Raw genomic sequence first — 24,009 nt, 5'->3', positions numbered from 1 at the left:
TGACGTCGGTCAGTGTGCGTTCATGCCTACGGCCGGTGTTCTGACGATCTGTGCTTCCTCGTCAGATTTTCCTAACGTAGCACGGCTAAACAGCTATCTCTAACGGTCGGTGCTACCTGTCAAAAACTGCTACCGTCATGTTTACAAACCGAAAACTACAGCAGTTCGTGTTAATGTTAAATATCATCGGATACTGAAGTGGAAGCTCAGGAGTTATGCTTAGCATAGCATTGGAACAATTTATATCCACGACGAAAACCTTTCTAAAACTACAAAAATCACTTCCTTCATCAGAATATCCTACCTGTTAAATATAAGCGGGTAGCACAAATAGATCTATGCAGTAAAAGCAGCAAGTGTCTGAAAAACATTACAACTTACATACAAAAACTTACGAAAGCACAAAAAAAGACTTCAAAAACACTCCACAGAAATAAATTTCACTTGTCTGAATTTTTATGTACACATATGCATCTTTTAATGGTTTAAAATAAAAAAAAAAGAAAAATCTATTTATTTCCATGTAGTGTCCAGAAAGAGGTGCTGTTCAGCTTGTAGGGCACCACAACTGCTTCCACCCACCTCCATCATCATCGTCATATGAAATAACTTAAATAGTGGCTGGTAAAATATTTGAGTGCCTGGTAAAGAATTTTGTCCACCAGCCATAGTGGCTGGTGGACAAATTTTTTAATTTCCACCCCTGTTACAGTCATTGTAGAGGACACAGTGTCATTAGTGCAGGAGCACATTTTATGCTCCTTGTCTTGTTACCAGGGTACATTCAGGTACAGTAGTGAGCTGTGAGTGTTAGTCACCCAGCAGTCACCAGGTGATAGACAGTGTATACCAGTACATCGTGTTTTTGAACTACTGGAGGAAAACCTTTGCATCAGTTGAATTAAAGGCCCAGCATTCCTCGATTAAATGAATGTCACCCACTGCCTTTCATCCAAGAGATACATGAAGGAAGGTGGTGGTTCACAGTGGTGGCCATCTTGAATTGGGTTGACTCCACAAGTTAATCAGTTTTAAATGCACATCCACTTATTGCGCTTTAGGAGTTTCATTAAAATCTGTCCATTGGTTCATGAGATATTTTGGTAACAGACAGACATTCCCACATACAGACTCGGACAAAAACATATCTCCGTGACAAAATGGGACCAGGAAAAAAAAAGCCATCACTGACATTGTTCACTTTTCTCCTGAACAGCTTCTGTAAGATTTAGCAACTGGCGCCTCTGGCTGTAGAATGTCACAAACTGATGTTTTGTTCATTAAAGTCTGACATTTAATCTTGATAGAGCAATATTCTTTTTAAACAGTTTGCACGGACAACTTCCCATAAGGTTTTTTTTTTTTTTAGCATAAACAAACCATTTGGCACATCAGGTTTGAAAATCGTTGTCAGTGTTTGAAACCATCTGCTGCACTGACTGACTGTCGGTTAATGAAGGCTTGTTTGTTTGCTGTGAACCCTGACCACCCACCAGTGCACAAATTTCCCTAAATAAATAATGGCTGCTTTTGCACAGCAGTGGTTCTCCAGTGGTCCTTTTTTCTTCAGTAAACACATTGTGCAGCTTGACTAAATTACCATACTTGACATTCATCACCTTATCAAATCGCGGTGCAACTGCCCCCTCACAGCTAAGAGAGTACAGCTTTGGCTGATTTGGTGGTGGGCTGTACTTAAGTGGTACTTACCGTGAAGATTAAATGAGCAATTCACTCTCACAGAGCAAGATCCATTGTTTGAGAAATTTCTTTAGAAAAGGGACTGTTTGTTGGACAAGTCTAGATAAACACACAAAGCTGACCTGGCTTTCAAGATTTTGCACTTTAATATAAGCAACCATTCATAATTACCTCCCAAGTAGATCATATTTTTGACATTCACATTATATTTCTCAACAGACAAACAGCCTTGACCCTAAAACTACCTGCTGTTGTGTTGAAAGCTGGTTACTTAAATCCATTTGCTTCCCTTATCTCCCTCTTCAAACAGCAGAGCGCAAACAACGCAGTCAGGCTGGTGGGTTTCATCTGCTTTTGCTGGCTTTTGTTCTCTGTTTGCTTTGACTGAGATGAAAGTGAAAATACAGCTCATTTTGGCATCCTGCGAATTGGACTCTGTTCTCTCGTTCTTCCTCTCCTCTCCTTCGCAGTCTTGCCTTTTCTTACACCTCTGTACCCTTTTACTCACTGTCTTCCGGCTATAGTTCTGTGTGGTGTTGGCTATCTAATCTGCCTCTGTTCTTTTATTTGGATTGACAGGCAGCCATGCATATGGGGCTACACGATCTCAGCAGTCTTTTGAATAAATGTGCCTCTAATCAGCAATTCACTGTGAATCTTAATTCCTTCTGTCATGTTGTAATTATAGCTCAGCTTTTCTTGCGCTGCTTGTTTGCTTTAAAACATGTAACCACAACTATTTCTTGACTGTGCGCCTTAAAACTTTAAATGTCCCTGATATCTTGTGTGGCAACCAAGTAAAGGAAGCAATTTCAAAAGTTCTGTCAGTCCTCCAATAGTGAGACAGTCAGTTTAATTTATTTTACATACAGATGCACCCCCCTTCCCCCTTCTGTGCCCAAATGTCTATCGCAAAATAATCATTACCTAATGAGTCAACTTACAAACGGCTCTAAATAACTTAATTCACAAGATTTTGTCAGAATTCTTTGGTTCCCTTTTCGTACGATGGCCTGTTATCAATCTAAAGAAGGAAATTAGCAGGAAGTCCTAGTAAGTTTAAATCAAGACAATTGAACGTTTTGGTTTGTGAAGACATTTCACTTTTCATCCAAAGAGGTTTGACAGTCAGGCATTTGGACTTTACCATGGCTTCTAGTGACAACACCGGAGCGGTAAGTGATACGTGTAATGTCATATGTTTGGCTTGTTATCCACTTATTATGAGAAGTTGATAACAAGTGGATAACATTACATGTATCACTTACCGCTCCGTTGTTGTCACTAGAAGCCATGGTAAAGTCCAAATGCCTGATATTCACAAATAACGCGATGTCAATATTCTTTTTCTTTTCTTCAGTTTCTAACTTCTTCTTCTTCTTGGTTTTTTCTGGCAGTTGGCAAGAAACTTTTAGTAGCATTACTGCCACTTACTGGTCTGGAGTGTGCACACCAGTTTCTAAATGCAGCCAGTTGCTAGTTTTGAAAGGTTTACCGACATTGGCTTAAACGTAACTCGTGTCCCACGTGGGGAGCGTCCTTAAGATTGGCTGAAACAGGGAAACTATCTGATCGTTCAATCAGATAGACCATTTCTTCAAAAAAGCCGGTGAGTTTTGAGATGTCAGGGGAGTCTCAAAACTCAGACGCAAATGCAGCGCAACTCATAGGCTAGAATGAGCTCGTACATGTGAATTTCGTTCTGTGCATTTGTGGATTTGGTGCTGTGCATTTGTGAGTCTTTTGAAATTGTGGATTTTTGTTTTTGCATTTGTGCATCTTATGAGACCGATCTGGCTCCATACTAGAGCAGTGGTTAGGACTGTCTCCTCACAACAAGAAGGTTGCAGGTTCACCTTCTACTGGGGGCCTTTCTGTGTGGCGTTTGCATGGTCTCCCTGTGGATTTTTACTGCTATGTTAGGTTAATTGACAACTTTAAATTATCAGTGGGTGTGAGTGAAGGAGTGAGAGCATGAATGGTTGTTTGTCTCTATGTGTCCCCGTGATGGACTTGTGACCTGTCCCGGATGTCCCTCGCCTCTTTCACAGTGACTGCTGCGACCTGGAAAGGAAAAGTGGGTAAAGAAAATTGAGGAATGAATATTGATATGTTTATGGGTGGATATGTTTATTTTTTCTTTATTTTGCTGTTGATGGTTGGTTTTTTGTTTTGTATTTTAATTTAAAAGGTTGAAATTTCACCACGTCTCTTTAATCCTCACTGTATTACTGTTGAGCTCATAAACCCTATTAATGTGTGAAATGTAGAGTTCCTGCTGTGAAACCCGGAGGGAGGGACGCCCTCATTGTGAAGTTCTGGTGATAGGGAGAGCTCTGTCCTGATTGTCTAATGGGAATGAAGATGGTGTGTGTGTGTGTGGGGGGGGTGTTAAAGGAAAGATAAGGCTGCTGTCTCCATGTGTGTATGGGAAGTTAGACTCCAAGTGCTTTCCAATTAGAAAGCCTGTACCCAAGGGTCCCATTGAGGAGGATTGTTTTTAGTATCGCCTGATACCCCCGAAGACCGGTGAAATAGCGACACATTTCTCCAGTGTGTGCTCAGATTCAGTTTGAGCTCATTGAAGATGTTTTCCTCAACTTGTAGATAAGCTTTATTGTTGTACCAGTGCGGCTTTTTTTATTCTGTTCTTTTGTTGAGGTGCGGCTTTTATTTCTGTGCTCCGCTGCAGGACACGACGATGCTCACTGCAGATTAATTAAACCTCCACATTTACTGCTGGAGCCCAAACAGCCTGATTGAATCCAGCTCGTCACTTCACACTGTTCTACCTCTGCAACTCATTTTACACCCAAACACAGTTGGCTGAGATTTTCCTTCAGTGATTGATTTTATTTATTTATTTATTTTTCTTTAACATTCAACTTTAGCCGTTTCTGTTTGACGAATATAGGATTTGTCAGGTACAAACACCGTCTGGCAACCGAATTGAGCACCGATGTTTCTGTGAACAAAGCCTGTTTTGTCTCGGTACATTTTCCAGGGTTTGCCGCTGGAAAAGGCGAGTGAGTTTGTTGCAGTTGTTGTAAGGTCAGCTGTCAGATTTTATCAGATGTAAGGTGTGTTAGTGTGAACATACACACTGTTACCTCAAGACAAGGTTGTACGAGAATATTAGATGCTGCTGAGGAGTAAAAAAAAACAAACTGTAAACTGCTGTTTCAAGTATGTGGTATAATAATAGAAGTCATGCAAGAAATGCTCCTCATTTTTAAGCAGGGAAAAAATCATTGAGTGGGTATAGGCGGTGATTTTAGAATATTTGAAGTCTAGTTAAAATTAAGGAATTCAAAGAATTGATAAGTTATTCACAACTGTCTTTTTTAAATTTTAAATTATTATTTTTTTTATTTAAATAATTATTGTAACTTCTTTATCACTGGCACTTTGTGACAAACCAAGTTGTTTCATAACTACTTTTTTTTTAGTTGGGGTCCTTTTTTTCTTTTATACACAACATCTACGGCCTACCTTCCTCTTTAAAAACAGAAATTAAAAAAAACAAACCATCTGTTTCTGCCATTGCAGTTTATTTTGAAAGAATTATTAAAGTGGAAACTATGGCCAGAGATGAGCTCAGCTTTACCATTAGAATATGTTTATCCCCCTCCAAATTGATCCATTGGACTGGTGGAAATGAGTAAATATAGTTGTAGGTTTCAAAGAGTTTTATTGCTTAAAATGCCCATTCCTATCATAGAGTTGTAGTAGATATTTACATTAAAAAGTGCAGTTCAGAGCTGCAGACGATGGACAAATGTCCCATTTTCCTTCCTCTTCTGATGCTGACTTCCAGCTAAACTCCTGACTCATATACACAGAAAGCAAATGGGCTGTGACTTCTTTAAAGAGCAATTTTCAAGTTGAATCTCTTTCTGAATGTACACCAGATGCGTCTTTGAAAAGGTCATTTCAAAGTTAATGCACAGCTGCATTTACTGTGCAGATAAAAGATGAAACATCAGGTATTTTGAGCGGTTTTATCTTTTGACCAGTAGTATGTGGTAGTATATTAAATATTCAGAGCGATAACAACTTGTGCAGGATGTTTGTTTAAAGGTTTGCCCGAAACTATTTGGACTCAACTGACTCTGTTAGCAAAATATGCATTCCTACAAGGTCTGCTTGGCCTTTTAAATGCACCGATGGAGCTCACTACATCAGTGCTTCATTAATGGTTTAGACATGAATCAACACTTCATCTTCTCCCACCTTTTTAGGACATTCAGCTGTTAAATTACAATCTCTTACATTAGCCGTTTACAAACTGGTTTGAAATTCACATCGGGCCACATTAGGTCAGTTTTTCAGTCAAGCCAATAGAGCATTTTATCAAGTGATATCAAGCCTCCCACATCGTCTTAAAGTCAAATCCAACACCAGAGTCCAAACAGTCTTTTCAAAAATGGCACATGCCCAAAAGGAGGATTACCACCTTAAAACAGATTTAAAGCACTCTGACATTGTTCCATCCTGCTAAGCTGCTCCATATGAGCCCACTGGGTCCAGCAGTGTGTGTGTTTGTGTTTGTGTGTGTGTGTCTTAGTGCAGCAGTAGGCAGAAACAGCGCACTGATCCCCGTGTTCAGCAGGATGAGGGGGCAGCAGACCGTGAGGAATAGGACTGCTTACTCAGGCTTTTCTCAAATATGAAAAGAGGAGGAAGGAGAAATGTGCAAGTCGGAAAAAGAAATAAAAACTACAAGTAATCCGAGCAAATTTCTTCCCTCGTGCTGATGATGCAGGCAGTTTTTCTGCATGTGCTTTTGCTTTGGAATAGTCACACAATGAGACAAAGTGCTTCTCGTGTGATGGCTGGCCTATTATGAGCGTTTTATTTTAAGTCATAATTCATAATCCCATTCTGGTAGCTAATTTTCTTCAAACACCGACCTGAAAAAAGACTTTATTTCTCTCTGCTCTTGTTTATTCATATCCATCGCACTGTTGTAACACCTCTGATATGTGATACATAAGGGCTTCATGATATATTATACAACAGACTTTTCATATCTATATAGTTTTCCTCAACCTTCTTCACATGCTTTCACTTACTGACTGATGCTAGAAGTGAAATTGTAGCTTCCGCAGTTCATTTTGTTTATGTTTGGAACAGAATGAATGTGAGAATAATTTAGAAGAGGACAGATGTTAAAAAGGAGTTAAAATATGTCAGTATACTTACTTTTTGTTTTGTTTTTTTAAAGGTAATTACTTCCTGAAACTGGACAAGTTGGGGGAAAAAAAAACTGTCGGGACAAAAAACAATGTTCTACATTGGATAAAATAAAGTGTGTTATAAAGGTATGTCTGAAGAAATAAAAAAATGAGTTGGCTTTTTGTTTAATAGGATTTTAGGAATTACTTTGTCAGTGTAAAAATACAATCTCATGCCCATCAAGCTGTTATTCTTAGTACTTTTTTTATAGGATTCTTTGTGACAGGCTAGTAACATTCATCAACAAGGTAATGTTTTTAATGCTTCAGTAATTCACTTTTATTTAGCAAATCAATACTCCAAAATTTCATTTAATATTTTGTTAATGTTTTAACTTTCATGTCCAATATGTACCTTGTCCATGGTGGTGGAGAGGTTAAAATGAAGAAATGTGTGCTTTAAACTCATAATGAGTTAGTTGGTTGGTTGGTAGGTAAGTAGGTGTGTATGTAGGTAGGTTGGTTGGTTTGTAGGTCTGTGTCTGTCTGTCACATCAGCATATAATCAGTATATGGACAGAATTCTGCCTGGGTTGTAGGAGGTCAAATATTTGTTTCACTAAATGACATTCAAATCATTTTTTGGCTTTTATGTTGTGTTTTTCTGAACGTTTAGTTGATATTTTGTCTGTCTTCATTAAAATGAAACTGCCCACAAAAAATTGTGGTCAACTTTCAACAGGGAATCAAATCATTATTTCACCCATTGTATATCTTTGAATGTGGCAGTCTTCATGTTTCACGCTTTCCTTGATACTAAAGATTTAAAATGTATGAAAATGAATTTCTGAGACTTTTACCGTTAAGGCCTGCATTATAATCTTAGATTGCAAATTGAAAGTATTTCTATATTTAACTGGTATGACAGGTTACACAAAAGGCATTTGGCACTAAAAGTTACCCAACTTTCAGATTCAGTAACCCATTCCATTTACATCTTTTCTGTTTGACACTTCCTGTTTATTGGGACCGATCTTTTTATACCTTTCTTCCATAACAGCTAACTATAAACCGGATTTCTGAGTGAGCACTGTACTAATGACACTCTCTAAAGCAGAACAAATCTGATTTAAGTGAAGCGTACTGTTTTTCAATTGAGTGACATTGCTGTTGCTTCCATTATAGGACAGAGTAATAATATGAATATAATCCTTTTCTTTGGTTCATTAAACTAAAATTGAACCGTATCTCGCAATTTTGTAAAATACACAGGGCGCAATAATCTAATTAAATGTTTGTAACTTTCTATAAGTTTGTGGAAAAACATTTAGCCTGCACTTTTTAATTATCGAAAAAACAAGTTATTTCAGTTCATGCCTGACGTATCTTTTGAAGAGGTTTGTTAGTTAACTGCATTGAATTTGATTTCTGTGTCCACTTTTCATCTGTCATTGTCAGCTGGAGGTGAGAGATGTAACAGAAGCAACAGGAATGTTTGGTTATTTCAAGGTGTGAGCAGTGATTTAACAATTTAAATTCTAGTTCAAATAATTTCAGTAGAAAAATATTGTGACCATCATAACATCTTTTTGTTTGGTTTTGTGTTTTATGTGTGTGTCTGTGTTTTGTTGGTTTGTTTTTACATTGGCACCAGGTAGTGGCACATGCCAAGTCGTTTCCTAATTGTCCTTTTCTGGTCGGGGTGCTTTTTTTAACACAAGACCTACCTTGCTTAAAATGCCCATCCTTAATTAATTCTAGTAAAGTTTAAAAACAGGAACACCTGAGCCTGAATAAATCAACTGAATCTCCTTGCATAAGCAGATGCAGTCATAGCTTAATATTGAGTTACAAATGTGTATGCTTATTTTTGGACTTACCAGAGATTTTCTACTTTTAAAAGCAACTATTTTTGTCCTAAGGTGGCCGTCTAAAGCACTCCCTTCCTGAAGTCTCACTTTCTCATTTGCTTTTTATCTTACCAAAATTTAAACTTTAATAACGCTAAGTCACATAATTTCATATTCCTGAAAGAATATGGCAACTGGAAGATAAGTGAGTGTCTCCTATACTGTCAGTAAGAACACCCAAACAAAGATAGGAGTGGGTCAATTCTGTTTTCTAAGTATTTTGCTCATAGCCATCCTATTGTATGATGTGGTTATTCAGTCACATTTTGTATATAAGAAAATGTTGTATTTACTCCTGTTGAAAGGCTGTTTTTTTTATAAAGACTGAAAAGGAGAACATCCACTTCCAGGAATCAATAAAGTATTCAAATGATATGTTACAAGAACTGAACCCGAAGCTTCAGTTCTAGCGGATTCATAATTAACTAATGGCTGGGGCAGAGTTCAAATCCATATCAAGCTCTTGTGAAAAGATCTCTGCTGCTCTGTCAAATCTGATGCTGCAAGTGTGCCGACAGAAGGGAAAAAGTAGCTCTTCAGAAAAGATGCCCGAGGATTTAAATCTGATTTGGAGACAGAGAATGGGGGTGGTTTGGTGACAGGGGAGATATAAATGACAGTAAAATGACTGATGGTGAATTGCACAGCTGACTTGTTGAGTCACACTTTTGTCAGACTTGCTGTCAGACAGAACTGTCAGCCAGGTTCTTTCTTTGGTACAGTCTAGGGATCCATCCATCCATCCATCCATCCATCCATTTTCAACCGCTTATCCAAGCTCAGTTTGTGGAGGCATCAAGGAGAGAAGCTCAGATATCCCTCTCCCTAGCTACGTCTTGTAGGGACAAAAAGGACATATAACCCCTCCAGCAGGTTTTGGGTCTTCCCTGAGGTCTCCTCCCAAAAGGACATTCCCAAAACACCTACTAAAACCAGGAGGCATCTTAATCAGATGCTTTAACCACCTCCACTGACTCTTTTTGATTCAAATAACCAGCAGTTCTACTTCAAGTTTCTCTCAAAGGTCAAGCTCCTCGTCCTCTGTCTGAGTCTAACCACCACGTGGAGAAAATTATTTTCTGCTGCTTGTATCTGGGATCTCCTTCTTTTGATCAATGTCAGTTACTTGTTACCGTAGGTGAGGGTTGCAACATTGATGGACTTGTAAAGAGACCTTTGTCTTTTGGCTCATCAGTCACCAGTCAATCTCTCACTCCATCACTCAGGGATAAGACACTAAGATACTTAAACTCCTTTGCTCATGGCAGTAACTCATCCCCAATCCAGAGAGAAAAAGTCCTTTTTCTGCTCAAGAACCATGGACTCAGTATTTGAGGAGCTGACTCTAATCCTGGCTTCTTGACACTCTGCTGCAAACTGTTCCAGGTGCAGCATGAAGGTCATGGCTTGAAAACACCAACAGGACCACATCACTTGCTGAGCACAGATAAGACCCTCAAGTACTCAAAGCAAACACCTTGATCTCTACGTTAACTTTTATTCAATGTAAAAAGTAGTTGAATAAATCACAAATTGTTTATTTGATTTTAATACAAGTCTTTAAAGTTCCCTTTTACTTTGTGCAGTAATTATGTCCAGGTGTTAGTGTGAAGGAGGAACAAGTCTAAAGGAACTGTACGGCGTGTGCTTGAAGGCTATATTAGAAAGCACAAAGCATAGTAAAAAAAAAAAAACACACTCCGTTGGTAATCATTAAAGTTCTGCTCATTAAACTCCATTTAAGGGTAAAATCCGAGTAAAAGAACTGGCTCTGGTAATTAAAGTTGCATGATATTGATTCTCCTTTACTCATTTGTAAGCCACATAATGCTGCTGACTTTAAAAAAAGCTGCCAGTGTGAATTACAAAAAATACAATTTCCTTCTGTGAGACAATAAACATTCTTAGCTGTTTTTAGGTATTTTTAACTGCCCACTCAATACTGTTTCAGTCCACTCTTAATGATTTCATCAGATTTATTACCACGATGGAACATTCTGCAGCCAAAGAACCAGCTATTGACCTCCAGGGAGTTGTTTTAAGGCTTAAATAGAATTAAAACCAGTAAAACACCGGACATGTGTCAGCTGATGTATTTTTTATTAATTGCAACACATTGGCAGCATTCCTATTTGTAGCTTAGTCTTGCTGTATTTGTTCCCCTTGTTCACATTTGTTAAAAGATGCCATTGGATTGTACATTTATTTACAATTCCAGAGACTATTTGTTTGCCAATTCTGTCAGATTTTTGTCATGTTTGTAGGAAATTTCTCCTTTGTGCCTCCACAGATGGTGTTTGTACTCTGAGCAACAGCAGGGGAATAGCAACACAAAGGATGGTAGTTCATTATTTCAGAGTTACTTTGTGTGTAACTCTAAGTGCTGCAGCTTCATGCAAATTTTAGTTGACATTCATAATCACAATCTTTCAGAAAGCAGAGTTTGTTTTTTTGCCTTCTGTTTTTTGTTCTGTGTTGGGAGGAAATCTTTTTGAGTTCATGATGAAAATTCATCAGGAATACAGATCGTTTCAGCTCTTACAGAAGAGTGAAAGAACGAAACAAAATAAGACCTGGAAAATGATTCAAGTTTCCTTGAAACTGATGGCCATGCAATCTAATTTTCTCTTCATCAAATCAGTTTCGAGGAACAAGTAATGACAGCAGGCCACCCTGCTATGTCGTCTTTGGTTTCTACTAACTGTGAGGCAGGAATTGTGTTTGAACACATTACAAAGATTCTTGTGCTAACACCGATGTACACTAACCAACCAATTAGTGATCTTCCTAAGGCAGATTCAATATGTAGAATTGGCTGAAAAAAGTTTTAATGGTGTCCAGCAGAGCCAGTGTCATCCATCCATTCATTTTCTTTCACTTGTTCGAGGTCGGGTTGCAGAGGCAACAGGTCCAGGAGGGAAATCCAGGCATTTTTCTTCCCTTAAACACTCTCCAGCTTGTCCTGAGGGATCCAAAGATGTTCTTGGCCAGAGAAGAAACATACCACCAGTGAGTTCTTCACTAGATTCTCCTCCCAGAGGAAGGCACCTAGGAGGCATCCTAATGAAATGTCCAAACCATCTCAACCAACGTCTCGATGCAGAGGAGCAGTGACTCTAGTCCAAACTCCTTAGCCTTTTGTCTAAGGTTGTCTTCCAGCACAGGAAGCTTATTTTAGACACTTGTATCTGAAATCTTTTTTTAAGTCATGATCTATACCAGTAGTGCCTAATCCTTATCCTTGAGGACCACTATCTTGCATGTTTTAGTTTTTTCTCCCCAGTAGGTGTTCAAGTTCTGCAGAACCCTGTTAGCCACTCATTCATTCAAATCAGGTGTGTCAAAGCAGAGAAACATCTAAAACTTGCAAGATGGTTGCCCTAAGATACCAGTATTGGACACCACTGAGCTATACTTTGTGACCACAGGTGAGAGTTGGAACCAGTAATTGCACCAGTAAATTAGGAACTCGTCTTTTAGCCCAGCTCTTTTTTTCTTTTTCTCTTTTACCCCGACAAAACAGAGCAACACCCTCATTACTGCGGGCAAAGTCCCATACTGTGAGATCCATCTCTTGCTCCATTCTGCCAGCCCTCCTATACAAGGCTCCGAGATGCTTGAACTCCTTTGTTGTTCGAGGCAAAGACTCACCACTAACCAGAGAATATTACATCTTTTTCCAGTTGAGAACCATGACCTCTTAATCTGGCTGTTTCCCACTCTGCTGCAAACCTCCCCATAGAACGCCGAATGGCATGGCTCGATTACACCAGCAGAACAACATCATCTGCAAACAGCAGAGCTAACACTGAGGTTTCTTAAACTAGACACCCTGAGATCCTGAGACAAGCGACTTAAACAACACCTTTCCACTGTTCCGAACAGTGGATAAAACTATATAATTATAACTAACTGACTTGTTCACAAAGCCAGAGCTGCTTAACTGATAAAATAGCGGTGCACTGTAAATTAAATGTCATTTTGTTGTTCCGACTTTTCTATTATTATGAGTGAAAAGAGGAATGCCGACAGTGAGCTCCGCTTTGATTGACAACTTCCTCCAAGCATATTGAATTTCTCTACTGTGAGCATCCTGCTTTAAATCCTTGTCACCATGTATTTGTCACAAGTGGGGTTTAAAAGCCTGCAGTCTCAAAAGTGATTTTGTCAGCGTGTGAGCATTTTTTTAAGGGCCATTATTCTCTCAGTAGATTTCTTGTTTCCTTGAAACATTGCTTTCATTCATCATTGTTTTTTACCCACTGTTAAACAAAACTGGCACTCATAAGTTCAGATCTGTGTGAAAACAGTGGGATAACTACTGCTCATCGGCTCTCAACATATGAAGCTGGTGAAGCATGTGTCCTTGGTAAAAGATTTGACACAGTGGTGGAGTGGAAGCCAAATGAAAACCATACCATGGAGTAGTATCCCTCCTGCCCTCTGCCGAGTCCTTTTTTAGTCAGTTGTTAAAAGTAAAAATTTGTCACATTCACCCTTTTCCCAAAGTAAAGACTAGATACTGTAGGTCTTCATAGCTACAGTGAATGGCCTGTTTGGTTGGAAAATGACAGAACTGTGTGGAATGATCCAATATTGATCTTTGTCTCCGTCATTTCTCAGGGTTTTTGTTCGTGTCTTCAGATGAGGCAGTAAAAAGTCTTTCCCATTTTTGTCCAAAGAAATAAATCAGATTTAGTCTTGGTCATGCAAGTCTACTCCATTATTTATTTTATTGCTTCCTCCTTCTGTCTTCTGTGCTCAGTTTCCTCCTCTTTCTTAGCTCACTTTGCCATTTCACTCCTTCTGCCCCCTAGCTCATCCCTCCCTCTGAAAGAGAGAGCTGTGAGAAGTCCTTGATTTTTAGGGCAGGGGATGCCTTTGGAGCATGTAGTCTTGGAACTAAATACAAGGAGTAAAAGTTACTGTCCTTTCTATGAAGGTTTTCCCAGTGCAGTCTATCTGAATGCTCCCTTGGGTCACATTCATGTCCTATGTGTTGATGCACCTTCTCTCATACATTTACATCTCTACTGTGGGCAGATGCATCTTTCCTGTCTTAGATTATTCCATTTGTGTCCCTCATGTAAGTCTAATGATGTGTTGAGATTTGTGAAGCTGCAGGCTGTTTGTTTACCAGCAGACACTCTAGTATGCCCTCCTGACACCTTTAATGCAATCATATTCCCACAATACATGGAGCTAATTACATCTCAGAGCAATGACTTCAACACCTGTGTCTGTAATAACACCTTACACATTATTACCTTTTGTACCCTCTTAATTGATAGTTCTGGCATTTTTTGTGAGAAATGCACAAAGCAATTGAATTGCATGCACAGGTTGTTGTTGTTTTTTTCAAACCACCTGGCAAGAGGTTTGGATTTGGAAAAGTGCACACACTCAGAAGAAATCTCATTTCGTTTTTCCCTAAAATGATGGTCCATAAATCTCCTCTAAATGAATGCTACCTGGCTGCTTCCAACTGTTTTTGTGTCATTAACAGCTGCCAGATACAAAGTGTTTCCTCTTCTGGGGCTCAGTACATTTAACTGTTCATGTTTTACAGCTGCTTTATGTATAATGATGTGGCTTCTCCAGTTTGAAATAAAAAAAGAAAAACATACATCAGTCAAAAGTTGTTTTTTTTCCTGAACACTGCAGTTAATTGTCAGCAGAACTTGTGAATTGCTGATGGGCTTTCACAGATTCAGCTTCAAATGTACTGGCCAATGAGCGCTCCAGTAATGAGGAATTTTAAATAAAACACGTGCGACCTAAGAGCTCATCACCTGAACTCCCTCTCTCTCTGTGTGAAGCATCCAAGACTTAATAATGAGGAACCTTTCAATCACCAAGCGGTCCACCTTCCACAAGTCTTTCATCGTGTCTCACAAACTGACAGACCCTTTTACGTTCATCTCTCATCCCAGCCCACGGGTGGGTTTTAGACTCCCATCCTTTAGCTTGAGAGACAACTCTTAACTTTTCTACCTGAACTGGTTAAAACAGAAAGATTTTACTGCAATGGATTAGCATTTTTATGTTTTCATTGTAAGAGCAGTTAGAAACAAATAACATTTGACTAAATTTGTCAGTAGAATGTGAACTGATTTCTTCGGAAAGCAGTGTTTCAGCTAACTACCTCCATCCATCTTCTGTATATCTAGTCGAGGTGGTTCAGGCATCTGATTTGGATACCTCCTGGGCACCTCTCTCTGGAGGTTTTCCAGAGACATCCTACTTTATATTTTCTCTGGCCAGGGAACGCTTTGGGATCCGAGACAAGGGGCAGCTGTAACTAAGTCAAACTCACACCAGCCACGAACTCGACTTTGTGCAAAGAACACAGACACAGCTCTCACTTTGGTTATATAGAGACCAGATAGCCTTTATGAGTGACCCTGACAGCACTTCTAAAGAAAGCTTTGGGTAACATGAGCATATCCAGATGCACCCGTACACTGGAGAATCAAACTCCCATGGCCACCATATCAACTCTGCACAGATGGAGTCGACTGTTTCACAAACCAGACGAAAGCAACACTTCTCCCGTATCCACACATTTATTTTTTTTTATTTAAGCATTATTGCTTTACCCTGCCTAAATCCCTGACTGAATAACACCTAAGTAAAAGATGGGCTAGGACTAATCGTGTTAGAGGTGCCATAAAAAGTTAGAGATCCTCTTGGTTGTAGCATTTTTACGAACGTGTCTAAACCTAATAAACTAGTAAACCACAAGCTTCTGCCTTTGTCACAATGTTTTTCCCAGCATGTGAAGCAGGTAGAGATCAAATAAAAGTGAATTACATCCTAAACACATTTAGCAGCTGACATGAGTGAACACGATGGAAGTATTTCCTGTGTTTGTATCTGTGGGTGGCTGGATTAATAGCTGATGATAGAGACTGGATGTAATGATGCAAAGCAAAACGCTGCAGGGGGCCCTCACCCCACCACCACCCCCTGTTGCCTCCACTGGTAATATTTGGAAACAGGAGAAGGGTGGTGGGTTGGGGCTGGGAGTAAAATGCATATATGTGCACACACTATTGCTGGGGCTCAGGCAGCAAAATGCTATGGCAGTGCATTCGGAATTTTGTTATTAAGTGTAAACACTGAAGCACCCTTATAACTATTCAGCTGTATTTTTTCCATTTCCATCACAGTTTTTGATTTACTTCTGCAGTTTTAGAAAAAGTCATCTTGGCCTCATCATAAAATGTGCATTATGACGTTTGATTGCAGGATATTTTTTAAAAACAAATACAAAAATTTTTTATATATGTACAGCCATGGGATTTCGGCAAATCAAATTTAAAGAAACATCCCTTCTTGGAAGTGTCTAGCTTAGATATACTTCACAGTAAAAACATCATTCGAATTTCTCAATTTACTCACAGAAAGTTGGACTTTACATAACAGAACTGGCGTTTTGATATCTTTTAGTTTTTTAAGATTTTGCCACAAAATATTCAACTTGGAGTGTGACGATTTCACATACAATAACTTTGCAGGGATTGCAGTCTTTATAGTTCTTATACAGTTTATACATTAAAACAGGCGTTTTTGTCTTCTTTCACCCAGTTCTCACTGATATAGATTTTTTTTTTCCCCAATCCCACAAGAGTGCAGGGACTACACCCAAACTCTCATTGTCTTCCATTGTATCTGACCTTAAAATTATCTCTTAAAATTTAAAGTGTAGGGTCTTTTTTAACTTCTTGTGCCTCCTGGTGCCATATTAAGATTGGCTTGTGACAACAAACACTTCTGCCACTTATGGTTCAGGAATTGTTATCAGTACAATTGATAGTTTTCGAACAGTGTCTCACTCTGTCTGAGGCTTACTCTTTAGTCAACATTTTTGTCTGTCTGTCTTATTAGGACTGCTGTTTGGGAGTGAGAGACACAAGTTTGTAATCACTATTGTGACCCTAATGAAACTGGTAATGCCAGTTATTCTTCTTGGTTCGTTTCACACTTTTTGTACAGTTTATAAAATCAGAGTGCAGACCTTTCTGTAATCGTACATCATTACAAAAATAAATACTGACTTACTATTGGGCTTTAGAGAAGGAAGTTGACATATGTTGGAACTTTTGGCAGTAGCTACTTTGGCACCCTTGAAATTGTGCTTGCTGTCAAATAAATAGTTAATAACTACTGTAAGTCATCTTTTGTGTTGTGGTTTCAAAAATGGATCTTCTTGACGATTCAAAGACTCAGAGTTGTTGTTGTTTTTCTGTTGAGACAAACAGAATCTTTCTTTTTTTTCCCTTCTGTACATACACCACACGGTCCACAGGGGGTTTCACTGTAACAGGCATGTCACCAGTCCTCTCGGTTGATATTAGTCAACATCTGACCTTTAATGAACGCCGTGTTGCTGTTGTGGGAGGTTAGCGAGGCTGTCTGACAGCAGCCTGGTCTAATGAGAGGGGCTCTCTCTGCAGAGCCCGTGTCAGACCTCCACAACAACCATGCGATACCCCTGCATACCTCATTAGCATCACACTAATAAGCCACTCTGTGGAGGATGCCACTGGGAAAGTTGGAGTGGAAAGAAGCATGGCATGTTTGCAGCCACATCAAAGATGCCTTTTGCCACCGAAAACTGTGGAATATTTTTTTTTCTCTTCTGTTCTAGTTTTATGATTATCTGTGAGAGCCCTGTTTGCAGAAACACAGCAGACATCTGCTTTGAAATGTGTCTGCAGTACACAACTGTTTGCTCCTGTTCAGACACCCGTTTTTAGCACACAACTTAGGTGGTAAAACTACACACAGATGCGTCTTCATTCTAGTTCTTTCTTAAGCAAAGTTTGTCGAAAGTTTGTTTTCTGACTGAGATTACAGAATTCTTATCACTTGAACTCATATGTTTAGCCTTGGTCAACAGGTTAGATGGTGTTAATGAATAATTTTGCAAATATAGTGTCTGGTTTTCTTATTAGCGCACTAACAGTGGGTTTATGAATTTATGATCCGTGCTGTGTTTATCTAATTTAATTTGCACTTTGTCAGAAGTTTGTTTTTGTTCTCTCGTGCTGCGTTTCATAAGAGCGGATCACTCTGACTTTATTGTGACATCTTTGTACCATCGTGGGGCTTTTTTTCCTCTTATCTTTTCCCAAAGTTGGTCAACGCCCCGTTCCTTCGTCTTTGCTCACCATGCAGAGCCAACCCCACCCCTTACCCCATTCCTCCACCTTCTCCTTGGTTTTTAATTTGTCTCCAATTAAATCTCGCATGGTTCTGAATCCATTTGTCCTTGCCGCAGTGCTGCCGTCTTTGAGGCTCTTTACATCTCCAGCAGCTCCTGTCAATCCTTTGTGAGCATCTTCAGCTGGGGGTGAAAGTTGTAATTGGCCGCTTGTTGCATGCTATCTTGATGAAGAGTAAAATGTTTGGTAATTTCGTATGTGATTCTCATTTACAGTAGATTGCAAGTTAGTATTTGAATTATTTAGTTTAATTATAAGTGATATCTCAACAATAAAGGCTCCAAATTAGTGACGTATAATGGAAAAAATTGTTTTTAAATAATTCTGACACATATAAACTCAAAAAGAGGGTATTCATATGTATTCACCCTCTTTGTTTTGAAGCCTGAACCATTACTTTCAGAAGCTACAACATTAGAATCCACATGGGACGATTTATTTACCTCAGTATGAAATTATTTCAGTATACATTATATTATTACATTATTATCATCATTAGTTCATCACCTCTTAGTAAGGGCTACCACCAAGCAAGAGACATCATGAAGACCAAGGAACTTTCCACACAGGTCAGAGACAAATTTGTAGAGAAATACAGATCAGAGTTGGTTTGTTGAACATCCAACAGTGCTTCATTGAATCCATTACTAGAAAATGGAAAGATGATGCCACCACAGCAGACCTTCCAAGAGAGGGTCCAGCAAAACTCAAGGACCAAGTAAGGAGGGCATTAATCTGAGAAGCTACCAGAAGACCAAAAATAACCCTGGGCAGCTCTTCTATCTGTTCATAGGACGACTATAAGCTGCACAGAGCTGGGCTTTATGGAATAGAAGCAAGAAACCATTACTAAAAGGCAAAAACCATTGCAAAAAGCCTAACGCCCCTCATAGTGCTGTCAACACAATACCCACAGTGAAGCATGGTGGTGGAAGCATCATGCTGTGGGGAGGTTTTTCATCGGCATGGGCTGGGAAACTGGTCAGAGTTAAAGAGAAGATAAAGGGAGTAACACTCCAGTGGATTAAGGAAAACCAGTTAAAGGTGCTGGAATGGTCCAGTAAAAGTCCAGACCTCAGTCCAACTGAGAATCTCTGGTTTGATTTAAAGATTGCTGGACACAAACAGCACCCATCCAAAAAAAAAAAACCCAGTGGTCAGATTCGTCATGAAAGAGAGTTGCTGGTTTAACTGCTGCAAAAGGTGGCTCTACGAAGTCTTGTCTTTAGTTGGTAACCCACCATTTTTCAGTTTTTTTTTTTTTTTTAATTATGTAAAATGTTCTTCCCTCCCTTTAACTCCATAATTCCGAAGTATTTTATACAGAAATATTACTTAGAATCAAATAAAACATTCAATTAAACTCCAGAATGTAGCAAATGTTTCCCATCTCTTTAACTGGTGAGTTGGTAAATAGTATCTCATTTGCGTTCTGGTAACACAGTCTGTCTTTCACTGGATTTTATGTTGGAATCTGCCAGCTTTAACTCTGGCTGTTTGTCTGCTTCCTAAACCGTCTCCGTGTCATTCTTCCAGGGGCCACAAACGTAAGCACGACGAAGAGAGAGAGGAAGAGGACGCAGACGACGTCAAGAACAAGCAGGATGGGGACGACTACGCCGAGTCCTCCAAAGACTCCAACGAGGAAGAAGAAGGCAGCAGTTCGGAGGCAGACGAGATGGCCGCCGCCTTGGAGGCCGAGCTGAATGATTTTATGTGACGAGGAAACTCCAGAAAAAAAAAAAATATCATTGTCTACTTTACAGGTGGTCCCTAAAAGGTTTTTCTTTTGGTTCTGGAATCTGTGTAAATAGGATGTTTAAGCCATTGGTGTGTCGTAATGAACTGAATGTCCTTCACAGAATTGTGTTGCTGTGTAAATAAAGGCTTAGGTTTTTGTAGCACTGCTATATAGACTTTTTGGCAAAAGATTTTTCATTTTATTGTAACATGTCAAACTGCAGGAGACATAAAATTTTATACTTTTTTTTTTTTCTATTTCAAGTTTTATATTAATGAGAAGATGTGTGATATTGTAAATGTATATTTTGCTGATCGTTCTTGCCAAAGAGTTTGAAATAGGTTTGCCAAGGTGTGCAGCTAAATATTTTACTCCTGACTTCCACTTTTTCTTTTTGGTCTCCAAGTTTTTAAGGCCAATGCAACCAGACTTAATCCAGACGTTTGAATGTGTTTCTTCTTCCTCGTGTTCGTTGTGGGTTTTTTCTTTTTTTAACTCTTGTGATAAACAGCCCCTCATTGCCGTGATCTCAGCTTGTTTTGTTTTTGTTTGTTTGTTTGTTTTTGTGCTTTATCCAGTTGTTGGTCTAAAAATTAAGAATAGCAGCCCACTTTACTTTTGGATGTTTTTTCACCATTTCTGAATGATTTGTTCACGTTTTTTTTTTTTAAACGTGTTTAATCTTGCAACTCCTTTCCAGACTCTTAATTTGTCATTTCTGACTTAGTTTTGTCCGCATGTTGACCTACACAATTCAAAAAGTGCTAATATAACAGTCCAACATATTGGGAATTAGACTTTGTTACCTTGAGTTACATAAATAGACAAAGAAAAACAAAAAAAAGGCCCTGTTTGTGTAAAAATGGCAACATTTTATTTCAGTTTTTTGTGGTTGAGGCTTTTAAGGACTTAATCATATGTGATCCTGAACAAAGGTCCTTCAAAATCATACATTTCTTTATTTTTTTAACGAATAAAACAGTTTATTAGTTCAGAAACTGATCAGCTGACAAGTCATAAAAGTGTATCTCATTTGGTGGGGAAAAAGTGTTTACATGGGGAATTTTGCATCTCATTGCTTTTTGTTCGGGAGTATAAACTTTTGAACTTTTTTTTTTTTGGTCCCAATAAAAGAAATGGTTCTGTAGGCTAACAGTAAATACTAGATACTCTGCCTAATGGGTTTTGCTAAACTAGTTTTCAACAATCAAAACTGTTTACAGTCATGCTGAGGTAACCAGCTGGTGGCTGAAGTGATCAAGATTTGTACAACATAACTATGCATTAAAAAAGGGTTGCAGATTTCCTAAAAGAGATATATTTTTGTGTTTTAAAGGTGCGTGTGAATAATAAAACAAAGCAAACTTGACATTTCTTCAACACCTGGAGAGCATAATTCCAGACGGCAAAAGCTAAGACCCCCCNCAACTGCGTTCACACATTTTTTTAAAGAAACCCTGAAATACCCACACTGCACCACTAGATGGCGCAAATGTTCATGTTAATGACATCAAAAAGCAGAGTTGGAAAGAAAATTCTTCGGTTGGCTAGTTTCCTCTGTTAATAACCGTTTCATCACATGATCAAAGTTTATTGGTGACAGGATCAGCAGAAAATTAAACATTAAGAAAAGAAAACAAACTAAAAATGGTTCCGTTGTTGTTTTGGTTTCTAAGGTACAAAGTGAGACATGGAGATTTCTGGTGAGAAAAATTAAATGCTTTCCTAAGTGGACACTTTTTAAAACTATTTTGAAAAGAAATACGGACGTTTTCAGGAACGACCAAAAAACCTAAGCAACAATGGAGACGTTTTCAGCGGTTTTAATTCGCCTCTCGCTTTATATTGATCCTATCCCCATTCAGCTTTAAACTGAAATGGTTATTAGAGGCATAAATAGAGGAACACAGTTGTTCCTCCCAAAATATGTTCTGCATGTATTGGATAATAATTGGAGGGACTGTTTTTTTGCAATTTGAAAAATCCAGAAATATTTTTTATCTCTCTGTCTCTGTGTGTGTCTCTCTCTCAAATTTTCGACAAAATAAACCAGTTGATTAAGCTGAATTTTTCTGATGACATTTTTGGCTCGTTTTCCTCACAGAAAGGGATAAACTAAAGCGAACTCCAAGCACTCTGCAGGAAGAGCAGATCTCACCAGCACTCCTCGTTTTGCTGGGCAACTTGAGTTTTTGTGCACTTTAGTGACGCGTCGTCCTGCAGGATTTTAATCCCGATGCGAAGCTGTTGACTGACTGACGGATGTTGCATCATGGTGGCTTACGTTCAGCCTCTCTGACGTTTACTGCTCACAAAACTCACCAGGAACGCTTTTTTCCATGTACGCTGGAAAACTACCTTTTTGCTGTCTGAAGGCTGACGTCTGTTTGCTGTTCTGTCATCAAATTATTTTCATTCAGAAATGTTTTTTTTTTTTTTGTGACTTTTCTTGTTTTTGTGTTATAACTTGGTTTTATCCACGAGTTTCAGTCGAACAAGAAAACTTGTAAAGTATTTGTAAAGTGTATTTCCTACTTGACCCGATGGAAAAAGATACTTTTATTAAATAAAGATGTTTTTAAATAACAAAGATTTTTTTTTTTAAATCCTTCAATTTTTTTAACAGTTTCCCTCAAGAGAAGTTCCTACTCCGGAGAGATTCTGAAAGCCTTTTGCTGCCTTATCTCTCTTGAGTTACAAATGTTTAAGTTTGTATTTTCTCTCATTCATCTACACTCAGTACTTCATAATGACAAAAATGCTCAATTTTATACAATTTTGAAATGTATTGAGAAAAGGACAAAGATATAACTTTTTTTTATTGAGGTCTTTTTATTGTTTTATATACTCAGAACACACACATGCAAAAAGAATAAATAAAAACATACAACAAAATCCCCTCCCATACCAGATCAGCTACACAGACATCAGACAGTCATTCAGATAAGACAAACTCAATCTCAGATTTGTGCATACATAATACACAGGCATTTATGACTGTGGTGATTTGGCTTTTGCTGGGTTTTGTTTTTATTTTAGTTCTCAGAGTTGTATTTTGGGTTTTGTTTCTTATTTGTAGTTATGTTTTCTGTTTTCTTCTTGGTCCTGTCCTCATGTTTGTGTTCTCATTTCCACTCTCCCCCAGTCATTCATTTGTCTGTTAGCCACGCCCATCTTCACCTGTCCCGAATCAGTAATCATTCCACCTGTTCCCACTCACCTCGTTATCCGCAGTCTTAAAATCCCGGTCACTCTTCCCATACCTCGCTGGTCCATTGTCTAAGGTTTGTCTAAGGTTTGTAGCTTCGTTTCTGGTTGTTTGTTTTCCGTCCTGCTTGTCCCTGTTTCTGTTCATGTTGGTTTTTGTCTGTTCTTTATTTTGTTTTGCTGCCACGTCAGCTTTTGTTTTGTGTTTCTTTATTTAATAAATTATTTTTGTTAAATATGAGTCTGCGCTCTGGGTTCGCCTTCGTCACTCCTGTTCCTGACAATGACAATTACACAAAATTATCTCCTCACGTACTTTAAATATAAGATAAAATGGCTGCCAAGTGTCCCAGAATCTCTCGACATATCCTTTCACAGTATATCTAAACTTTCCCAAATGAATATGACACATAACTTCTCTTATCCAGTGTTCGTATGCTGGAGGATGCCGATCCTAAGTGTCCTGGTTAGAAGAGAGCCGATAGCAATCACTTTCCTCTCATACTTGCTAAAGGTCACATCCACAAGGACCACCCCAAACAATGAAATGAATGGTGACGGGTACCGCTTTTCCACATATCCCAGAGAAAGAAAACATCAAAAATAGATTTACAATAGCCCCTCAGCTTTGGACAAGTCCACAATGTGTGTAAGAGCGTAGCTGGAGTTTGTTTACTGCGATTACTTGTGGGATCCGGGTCAGTTTTAAAAGATACAACATTTCTGTAAATATCCAGACCCATTGCTTAGTCCTGAGTTGAAGCGCCTTTGGCAGCGGTACCAGCCTTGAGTCTGTTTGGATTCGATGCAACAAGTTTTGCACACCTGGATTGGAGGGTATTCTTCCCTTCATATAATCTGTGGAAATCCTCTCAAACTCAGTGCTGTTGGATGGGGACCATCAGTGCAGCCATTTCAGGTCACTCCAGAGATGTTTGACAGGGTTCAAGTCAGGCTCTGGCTGGTTGTCCCAAAGCCTCTCCTGTGGTGTTATCTTTATGTGTTTTGGGTCATTGTCATGTTTGAACGTGAACTTTCGATTC

The 24,009-nt window shown here is 38.8% G+C and overlaps 1 protein-coding gene across 1 annotated transcript in view; it reads left to right on the top strand.

Moving 5' to 3' along the window:
* Window positions 1-22,345, top strand: part of ctdp1 (CTD (carboxy-terminal domain, RNA polymerase II, polypeptide A) phosphatase, subunit 1) — a 79,113-nt gene extending 56,768 nt beyond the window's left edge. The window contains exon 13 of the mRNA XM_017421066.3: window positions 19,555-22,345. Coding sequence (XP_017276555.1) covers window positions 19,555-19,738 — 184 coding nt within the window. The 3' untranslated portion in view covers window positions 19,739-22,345. The remainder of the gene's footprint in view (window positions 1-19,554) is intronic.
* Window positions 22,346-24,009: the final 1,664 nt, after the last annotated feature.

The sequence above is a fragment of the Kryptolebias marmoratus genome, linkage group LG5, assembly GCF_001649575.2.
Source record: "Kryptolebias marmoratus isolate JLee-2015 linkage group LG5, ASM164957v2, whole genome shotgun sequence".
Lineage (NCBI taxonomy): Eukaryota > Metazoa > Chordata > Actinopteri > Cyprinodontiformes > Rivulidae > Kryptolebias > Kryptolebias marmoratus.
This window is presented reverse-complemented; position numbering and strand designations above follow the sequence as displayed.